This window comes from Apus apus, unplaced genomic scaffold (genome assembly GCF_020740795.1).
Source record: "Apus apus isolate bApuApu2 unplaced genomic scaffold, bApuApu2.pri.cur manual_scaffold_57_ctg1, whole genome shotgun sequence".
Taxonomy (NCBI): domain Eukaryota; kingdom Metazoa; phylum Chordata; class Aves; order Apodiformes; family Apodidae; genus Apus; species Apus apus.
Window position 1 is genome coordinate 33253 of NW_026248859.1, and position 10352 is coordinate 43604.

General features: G+C 49.9%; 1 protein-coding gene across 1 annotated transcript; it reads left to right on the forward strand.

The window, feature by feature from the left end:
• The first annotated feature begins 9100 nt into the window (after positions 1–9100).
• On the forward strand, positions 9101–9712 carry LOC127396300 (olfactory receptor 14J1-like). The gene has a single exon (XM_051643927.1). The coding sequence runs from the start codon at positions 9101–9103 to the stop codon at positions 9710–9712; it is 612 nt and encodes a 203-aa protein (XP_051499887.1).
• Positions 9713–10352: the final 640 nt, after the last annotated feature.

Here is a 10352-nt window from a genome sequence, read left to right on the forward strand (position 1 = left end):
CACATAGGACTTGTTTTCCAAAGGGCAGGACAGTGTGTGGGTGGTGGCAGGGGACACAGCAGATGTTTCCAGCCATCCGGTGGTTCCTTCCACCTTGGTGAGCACATGGCACTTGCCTTGGTGGTTGGTGGCAGTGTGATATGATCCATGTGCCAGACCTCCCCAGAGTTCTCTTTCAGCCATTGTCCTCCAAAGCAGGGAGGCTGGAAGTGCTGGGCTTGTTTGATTGCAGCAGGTGTTTCAGGGCCCCTGAATGCCAGAGATGTCTGTTCCATCCATGGGTTCAGCGGGGAGAAATGGTGAGGACTGTCATTGTTAACAGTCTCCAGGAGGTTGCAGCTGAAGGACAGAGGTGACAGCAGTGCTGACTCTGGATCCCGGGTCAGTCTCACCATCAGGGTCACACAGCCCAGCCCAGTGATGCCCTTGAGCCAGGCTCCAGAGGTGACCACCAGCACCTCCAGAAGCATGGAAGGTGTGACATCCCACAGCTCTCATAACAGCTCAGAGAGCAAAGCAACCAACACGGTGCCCAGTGACTGTGAATCCAATATAGTGAACAATTATAACTGCTTCATTTTACCATGCTCTGATCAGAGCTGCCCTTATCTGAACCCTTCCAGCCCCACGTTGGCACCACAAATCAAAAGGACTGTTCAGGTTTAACCCCAGCCAGCAACTCAGCAAGACACAGCCCCTCGCTCACGTGGCCTCCTCCCAGTGGGACAGGAAGGAGAACTGGGGGAAAAAGAAAAGATCTTCTGTGGGTTGAGTTGAGAATTTCCTAATGATTCAAACAAAATATAATCCTAATGCTAATATTAAAAATGAAATACATTTGTATGACCAAAAAGAATAAAAAATCCAAAACCAAACCATCAAAGAAAAGAGATTAGAAACAAAACAGGAGGGAAGCAAATTGTGATGCAACCACTCCCACCCACAGACTGATGCTCAGTGAGTTCCTGAGCAGCCATCACACTCCCCTGGATAACTCCCCCCAGCTTCAGTACTAACATGACCTCACATGGAACATCCCAGTGGCCACTCTGGGTCAGCTGTCCTGGCTCTGCCTCCTCCAGCTCCTTGCAGAGCAGCAGCTGGCAGGACAGGGGCAGTGTGAGAAGGTGGACAAGTCCTTGGCTTCATGTCAGCACGGCTTGGCAGCAACTCAGACATCCCTGTGTTACCAACATTGGTCTCAGCACAAACCCAAACAGGCTGAGGGACCTGGGCTTCTTAGCGAGGAGAAGTGGAGGCTCATGGCACTACAGCAGTAGCCTGGAACTGCTTGAATGGAGGTTCCAGAGATGCTGCAGCTTTTCTTGGTAGTGGGAAGAGAAGAAAAGCTGCACTAAGTGCAGCTTGGAAGGTTCAGAGTGGAGGTGAAGAAGAAGAGGTATCACTTGAAGTGTAGCCTTGTGGTGCAACATGTCAACTGGAGAAGGTTCTGGATCAGCCCCTGGCTCTGTTTAAGTGAACAAGCAGGGAGAGCAGAAAGACATCAGTGAAGGTGCAGAAATGCCAGGGTGAGGTCTAGATGAGAAAATCAGATGGATGTCTCCAGGCTGCTGCAGGCACAGACACTGAAAGACAGTCTGCAGTAGAGATGGCCAAGGGCTCTGGCAGGGCCAAAGGGCTCAGTAGAACTGAGGGCTTTGTCCTCTTGGACATGATAGTTGCCTTGGGCACCAAGCCCCACCAGCAGCAATTGTATTTTGAGGCTCTGGGCTCTGTTTCATCCTTGCCCCTTCCTGGGGAAGCTGGGAGGTGTCACAGAATTTCCTTTCCCTTGTCATTGCTCCCCCTCAGCTCCCACTGCCCCCAGGAAGAGCCCTGAGCCCTGTGAGAGGGACAGGATCTGCCTTCCCAGGGCCTGGGCTCAGGGCTTGGCCTTTCTGCTCCATCCAACAAAGCAAAGGGTTTCTCAGCAGGACAGGCACCTGCCCAGGGCCTTTGCCTCCCTGCACTCATGGCCTCCCATGATCTGCTCTAGCGAGGCCCTGGGGAGGCTTTGTCAGGCTCAGGGGGACCCCTGAGTGCTTCAGGGTCCTTCCTTTTGTTCAGGCTTCTCTCAGTATCTGAGGTTCATGTCATTAGCCCTAACCAGCTAGATCATCCTCATCCTAACAAGCAAGTATGACAAAGCACTAACAAGATTTTTTTTTGTTGTTTTACGTTTTTTTTTAATTACTTTTAGAGTGGCCTCCAATTACCTGCTGTAAGGAGTCCCTGGGGAGGCTCTGTCAGCAATAGCCCTCAGTGGGGCCAATCACTGCTTCAAGGCACTTTCAGTTTTGCTTCTGGCTTCCTGAGCACTTTGTTCAGTCTTCCCTCAGCACCTGAGGATCATGGACTCAGCACCAAACACACCCTGGGAGTCATTAAAATGCAGAGAGCCCTAACGAGCCTTTTGTCTCCCTGTCTCTTCAGGTCTTCAAGACCCTTACAGCTCCTTGGGAGCATTTTCATCATGTAGTTCAGGAGGAGGATTTCAGACAGTACCTCAAAAATGGGGGTTATTTCAAAAGGAATTTTGGTTGATTTTCAGTTGATTGAAGAGGTGATAGAAGCATTCTCCAAGTGATACTGGTCTAGGGTGTCTTTTTTAACACTTTATTATTTTTTTAAATACTGTTTTAAGACATTTAATAACAAAAGAGTTTTAAAATGTATGCTCAGCAAATGCAATTATACAACATCTAAGATAAAAATACAAGATCATGAAACACAGCATAATGAAGTATAACATCACTGTTTTAGATTGTGGCCCAATAATTGACAGGAACCAGCCCAATTAATCACATTAGTTTATTAAGCAAGCGGCAGCAAGCAAAGCAGCGCTGGGCGGCCGGGGAGTCTTTGCTCCGCCAGCGGCGCGCACCCGCTTCCCGGGAGTAGCTGATTATATGCTCTTCTGGTTCCCCTGTATGTGTCATTCCTGGTATATTCTGTGTCCGAGCGACGTGTTGCTGGGGGGTCGGTCTTATCTCACCTCCTGGTGGTCGTGAGGCTGAAGGCTCCTCATCTTCATCGGTGTCCTATGGGTGACCCTTTACAGCGTATCGCACAACTTAGCTCTTCCCTTTGAAGTGTCAAAGCACACCAGATATCTGTGATTTAGGTATGTGAAGTGTCAAAGCACACCAGATGCCTGTGATTTAGGCATGTGAAGTGTCAAAACATTATAATTTTTCACCAGCCTTTAAGAAAGCCTGATTTGATTAACAAGCAGGATTTTATTCATTACAATCCCCCCTTTTTTTTTACCATTTTGTTCATCAGATCTTTGGAGTTCAGCGTGACTTAAAGCTAATGTTTCTTCCATTGCTGATTCCTTATCTAATGGCTCGTATTTAGCCCTGATAAGCATTAAATGGGCAGCTTCCAGTCTGCCCTTTACAATTTCAATTACTTTGTTCAATATACAAGGGCCAAATGTTAATCCCAAGATTAACAGTATCATGGGTCCCGCGATGGTAGACAATAGCGTAGTCATCCATGGGGAATAACTGAACCAAGATTCATACCAACTTTGCTGTGCTTCTCTTTCTTTCTTTCTTTTTTCTAATCCTTCTCGTAGTTTTCTCATGGTGTCTCTAACTACTCGAGTGTGATCTGCGTATACGCAGCATTCCTCATCTAGAGCAACACACAACCCCCCTTGCTGTGCAAACAATAAGTCCAATCCTCAACGGTTTTGTAATGCTACTTCTGATAAGGATCTCAGGGAGGCTTCTAAAGCACTAATAGATTTCTCTACTTCTTCCATCAGGTATCCCTTTATCCGACGAGAGGGATATTTACAAATCAGTGACTCCCCCTCTATCGGTTCCAGGTTCCCAATACCGTATTCCCCAAGTTTTTCCCAGAAGCCACCCCTCATCAACAGGTTGTTGTTTTAAAATGTATGCTCAGCAAATGCAATTATACAACATCTAAGAGAAAAATACAACATAATGAAATACAGCATAATGAATTATTACATCACAAAATATCTACAATACAGACATCACTTAAAAAATAGAATGTTTCAAATATTTTTAAAGCAGTTATGAAGGAAAATACAGCTCTGAAACTGAGGTGAAGCAGAAAAAATACTTTTATGTTGTACTTGCATTTGTTTAACATGAATTTTAGAACAAGTCTGACTATTTATTTGGCTTTATCTCACTGTTAGTTTTTAATTTCTCATCTTGTATTGAGTTGCCTTTATCTCTGCTCTAAGCTGAGAAGCCACAAAAGAGAGCCTTTCAAATAAGGAAAACCAAGCCATTTTCATTAGGCACATGATGAAACATTCCTCCTTAACTACATAATGAAAAGACTCCAATTAGCTGTTCAAGTCTTGAGGACCTGAAGATCATGACAGGAAAAGTCTCAGCTCGTTAGGGTTGTTGAATTTTAATGAGCCCCACAGTGTATTTGGTGCTGAGTCCATGAACCCCAGGTGCTGAGAGATGGATGAATGAATGAATGAATGAATGAATGAATGAATGAATGAATGAATGGTTTCAAGAATTCTGAAGCAAAACTGAAAGTACCTTGAAGCAGTGATTGGCCCCACTGAGGGCTATTGCTGACAAAGCCTCCCCAGTGACTCGTTACAGCAGGTAATTGGAGGCTGTGATTGCAGGGAGGCAAAGTCCCTGTGCAGGTGGCTTTGAAGCTCAGAATTCTTAGTGTCTTTATTTCTTCTATGAAGCAGTGAGGCCAAACTCTGAGCCCCAGGCAATAGGAAGGCAGATCCTACCCCTCACTTGTGGGGCAGGACTCTTCTTGGGGGCAGTGGGTGGGAGGATGAGCAACACCAACTGTAGGAAAACTGTGCAACACCTCCTGGCTACCCCAAGAAGGGGCAAGGAAGAAATAAAGTCCAGAGCCTCAACATGAAATTTTGCCTGGTGGTCATGAGACAATGGCCCTTTCTAAAGCTGTCCTTCCAGGTTCAGACTGTCTAGACAAAGGCCATTTCCATTCCCATCCTGAGTCAAACACAGACAGCAATTATTGTTGCCCCACGTGGGGCTGAATCTTTAGCCCAGGCTCAAAAGTCATTGGTGAATGTTGAAGATTCCAGCTCTGATGGAAGGAATCCCTCAGGTAGCAATGGGCTGCACTTCTCCTGAATCTACTGACGGGTTAAAAACTGAACAGACACTTCCTGCAAAGTTTCTGCTGCAGCTGTTTCCCAAGATGCAGTTGTACATGTGGTGTGCAGCTGGGATCATCCTGCTCTGTGGAGCTGCTCTGCTGATTCTTTTATGTAGATGAGATTCGTTCATGTATATGATTGTTTTTTATTTATAAGACTGTAGCCAAAGCCATCATCTCTCCTGTGAGAAGATATTGAGTGCTCACAGGGGTTTTGATACTGATCTATAGGGTGGCAGTGTGTAGTACGGGCTTTGATGTGAACAGAAAGGTCCATGTAGGTAATGGCAGGGTCAGCTTTACCTCTGCGTTTTCTCTCGGGCTGAATCTCCCAGCTCTGGATCTGAATGGCAGGTTTCAGTAGGGATGCTTCTGCTTGAATGTTTAGAATGTTCTGTGGATGGTAGAGCAAGATGTTGTTCCCCTCACTGCCACTCCCCCCCAGGCAAGGCTGCTGCCACCACTGCTGCTGCTGCAAAGACCAAGGCCACTCGCCCTCCATCCAGTGAGTAAAGGTTCATCCTGTCATCAAGGGAAAGGCAAAGACAACTGGTCCCAGAGCTTCTCCCTGTCTGAAATCTCCACAGCTTCCACAGGACCAGGAAGAGAGTGATGGACAAGATTCTTCTCAAGCAGATGGAGGAGCAGGCCCTTCTCAAGCAGTTGACAATGATGACCTTGTCCAACCTTTCTCTCTAAAGGAACTGCACCTCATGGGAAAGGACTTGACCCTCCATGAAGGTGAGCCCCTTCTGCCTTGGTTGCTCTGCTGCTTTGATAGTGGGGCTGAAATCTATGACATGGACGAAAGAGAAGGCAGGCAGTTGGGATCCCTGGCCAGAGATGCTACATTGACAGAGCAGTTGGAAGTAAGGCAGGAACTCCCAGCCTGTGGAGCCAACTTCTTTCAGCTGTGAGGCAGAGATACCCCCACAAGGGGGACATCGACTGGCGCCGAAGCAGAACAGCCACTCTTGAGAGAGACATCACGTGTCTGAGAGAACTGGCTGTGCCAGAGGTGATCTATAATAACAAGGGGTTACAGATCCTGGTGACGTTCTGTGCGACACACAAATGCCCCAGAGGTCTGTGCAGGCTGTGCCAGCAGCACATGCCCAGATGTTCTCCTTCAGGGGATGATTTGATGACTACAAAAGACCAACTGTGAGTGAAGTGGCTTTCAAAGCACGACAGTATGGAGACATGATCTCTGATCCCCATCAGTTCCACACCACAGCCATGGAAGAAATGACTGAGGGAAGGAATAAGATGCCTGAGAGATGGGAAGGCTGGTGCTGCAGCCATGAAGGGGACACGTCCTGCTAGGAGACAGCAGCAAGAGAGGCAGGACCCACTTGGATGCCACCTGTGGTCTCTCTAGTGTGATCTCATAAAGAGGACATGAGAACCTGAGACAATAAACCCACTGCTGTTCTCCTGAGATGTGTACAAGGGCTGCCAAATAGAAGGAATGAAGGAGATGGTCCTTCCAGGAAGACTTGAGTCAGACAATGTGACTCATTTCAAAACCAGTCTAGTGACTGGCTGGGCCAAAGGGGGGTGGGTGGGTGGTATCTCTCTCTATTTTGGCTTGAACCACATCTGTCTCCCCAAGGCCAGATGTCTGGTTTCATGGCCTTGCAGCGTGCCTCTAAATAAAGAGAGATCTGTCTGCTGGTTACAGCTACACAGTAGGTGTTGCACCAGATATGTAGAGGTTGTCATCAAAATATACATATATATATAGTGCTGGGTTGTGAGATTCCTCTAGAGGTCCTCTTTGTTTCAGGCCTCAGTAACTCATATGGCCTTGTATGGAATGTATGGCCATGACATCACAATGGGGCAGTAGAGCCTGAAATGGGATGTATGGCCATGACATCACAATGGGGCAGTAGAGCCTTAAATGGGATGTATGGCCATGACATCACCATGGGGCAGTAAAGCCTTAAATGGAATGTAGGGCCATGACATCACCATGGGTGGCCAGTTTGGGAAGCAGGGGGATGTCCACAGCCTGCAGGGAAAGAGCTGCAGGAGTCAGACACTGTAGGACAGCCTGTGGTGGGGACAGCTGGGGGCACAGCCATGGCTGAGAGCCCCCAGCCCAGGTCTTGATCTCCTGGCCTGTGGAGCTTCTCTCTGCAGCTGCTGCCTACAAGGAGACACCTTCTCATGAGAGCAGCAGGACTCCATGGGCTCCTCATCACACCTGTGAGCCTGAGAAAGAGTGTCTCCTAGTCCTGCTCCAGGCACTGCACATCCCCACATCCCAGTGCCCAGGCAGAGCCCTGAGCAACGTGTGAGGGGCAGGATCTCTTCTCCCAGGGCCTCTGGGCAGGGCTTGGACCTTGGAATCATCTCCCCCAGCCAGGCTGACTCCAGCTCAGAGCCATCTTGTCCTTGCCTTTGCCTGCCTGTCAGCAGGGCCTCCAGGTTCCTGCTCTCACCAGAGCCCAGGCAGGTTTGTCAGGGATGTCCCTCAGTGGGACCCCTTCACACTGCCAGAAACTCTGGAGTTTGCACCTGACTCTGGCTTCTGGAGAGGTTTCTTCAGCTTCACTGCTCATCAGAGCCACCTTGCCATGGCCTTTCCCTGCCTGCCATGAGTGCTTCCAGGTTCCTGCTCTAAGCAGCCCCTGTGCAGCCTTTCCTGGTAATGGTCCTCCCTGGGACCCATTAATGCTGCAGAAAGTTGGGAGTGTGCAGCTGAGCCTGCCTTGTGGAGAGGAGCCCCAGCAGGGGCTGAGGGCACTGCCTGCAGGCAGCAGGGGAGAGGAGCCAGGCAGGGAGAGAGGATAAAGGCAGGCAGGAGGGGCAGGAGGGCTGAGAGCTGCTGGAGGAGACATCTTCACAGCCCTGGGCATGGTGAGTGTCTCTTTGCATGCCCCTCTGTGCGGGGGGGAGGAACCAGTCCTGGAGCTGCTGGCTTGGACAGGAGACCCAGACTCCTGCAGCTTTGCAGGGAGAGAGGAGCAGGTTTGTCAAGGCCCCTGAGAAAGTGCCTTTAGCCTTTCCTCTGCCTGCAGGAAGCACTGCCCTCAGCTCTGTGCTCTCCCCAGGGCTGATCTGGTCTCCTCTTCAGGAGTGGCCAGCACAGAGCTGCCCCTGGGCAGGGTCCTGCTGCCAGGAGGGCTCTGCAGGGCAGAGCTGAGCACAGGCTGGGTGGGATGGGGCTGTGAGCAGGGCCAGGGAGGAGAGGTGGGGACAGCTTCCAGCAGGAGCAGCTGCAGTCAGGTCCCTTCCCCGCAGCAAGCCCTTGGTCTCCTCTGCTCCACAGCAGAGCTCCTGGCTCCAAGGCACTGGGATCTCAGCCTGACTCACCTGCTTAGCAGCTTCTCATCCTTTACTCCATGTTCCCCCTGCTGTGGAGCAGGACAAACTCTTTTTCAGCTGGGCTCCTCACAGCACCCTTGGCCAGCACAGACCAGAGCTCCAGCCAGGGAGATATAGGAATCTTCTGTAAACAAGGAGAGAGTCAATGTCTGTTTACTGGGGCTGGGGTTTGAGGGGAGGGAATGGGAAGAGATTTGCTCAGGGCTGTCCTGACTTGTGAGTGTGCTTTCCTCCTCTGGCAGCACCTCATGAGGAAAGGGCTGGGATGTGCAACAGCAGCTCCATCAGGCAGTTCCTCCTCCTGGCATTCGCAGACAGGCGGGAGCTGCAGCTCCTGCACTTCTGGCTCTTCCTGGGCATCTACCTGGCTGCCCTCCTGGGCAACGGCCTCATCATCACCACCATCGCCTGGGACCACCACCTCCACACCCCCATGTACTTCTTCCTGCTCAACCTCTCCCTCCTCGACCTGGGCTGCATCTCCACCACCCTCCCCAAAGCCATGGCCAATTCCCTCTGGGACACCAGGGCCATCTCCTACTCAGCATGTGCTGCACAGCTCTTGTTCTTTGCCTTCTTCCTTGAAGCAGAGTGGTCCCTTCTCACCATCATGTGCTATGACCGCTACGTGGCCATCTGCAGACCCCTGCACTACGGGACCCTCCTGGGCAGCAGAGCTTGTGTCCACATGGCAGCAGCTGCCTGGGCCTCTGGGTTTCTCAATGCTCTGCTGCACACAGCCAGTACATTTTCACTGCCCCTCTGCCAGGGCAATGCCCTGGGACAGTTCTTCTGTGAAATCCCCCAGATCCTCAAGCTCTCCTGCTCACACTCCTACCTCAGGGAACTTGGGATTCTTGTGGTTAGTGCCTTTTTAGGATTTGGCTGTTTTGTCTTCATGGTGGTGTCCTATGTGCAGATCTTCAGGGCTGTGCTGAGGATCCCCTCTCAGCAGGGAAGGCACAAAGCCTTTTCCACCTGCCTCCCTCACCTGGCCGTGGTCTCTCTGTTCCTCAGCACTGCCATGTTTGCCTACCTGAAGCCCCCCTCCATCTCCTCCCCATCCCTGGACCTGGTGGTGGCAGTTCTGTACTCAGTGGTGCCTCCAGCACTGAACCCCCTCATCTACAGCATGAGGAACCAGGAGCTCAAGGACGCCGTCAGGAAAGTGATTTCTTCATTGTTCAAGAGTGAGAGATTTAAAGCCTCTTTCCAGAAGTGATTCCACTTTATGTCATTACACCTTTTTGTTTATTTGTTTTTGGTTTTTGTTCTTTTGGTATTCTGTGCTGTTGGGTTTTTTAATGATTTTTTAATAATTAAGTTATTTCTATTTTTTTTAATTTTATTTATCATTGCTATTGTTGTTGTTGTCATCAATAGTTTTGTTCCTGCAAAGATGTTTGCACTTGTGTCGCTACAACTGAGACATGGACCTGCTCTGTTTCCTTTGATCCATTATTAAAGTTTCTAACAGTTGCTCTGCGTCCTTGGCTGTCCAGTAACCCCAATTAGCTGCTCTGCATGGCATCCTGTCCCCCAGCCATGTCACTTGCACCACTCAGCTCTCTAGGTCATTGATACAGATATTAACCAGGACTGGTCCCAGGACGGACCCCTGAGGGACACTTGTCACCATCTCCATCTGGACACTGAGCCATTCACCACTGCCCTCTGGATCTGACCATCTCACCCATTCCTCATCCACTGAGCAGTCCACACATCAAACCCTTCTCTCTCCAGGTTAGAGAGAAGGATGTTTTGAGGGACCACGTCAAGGGCCTCACACAATCCAGGGAGGTGACACCCATGGCTCTTCCCTTCCCAATGATGCAGTCACTCTGCTGCCCTATTTGCAACTG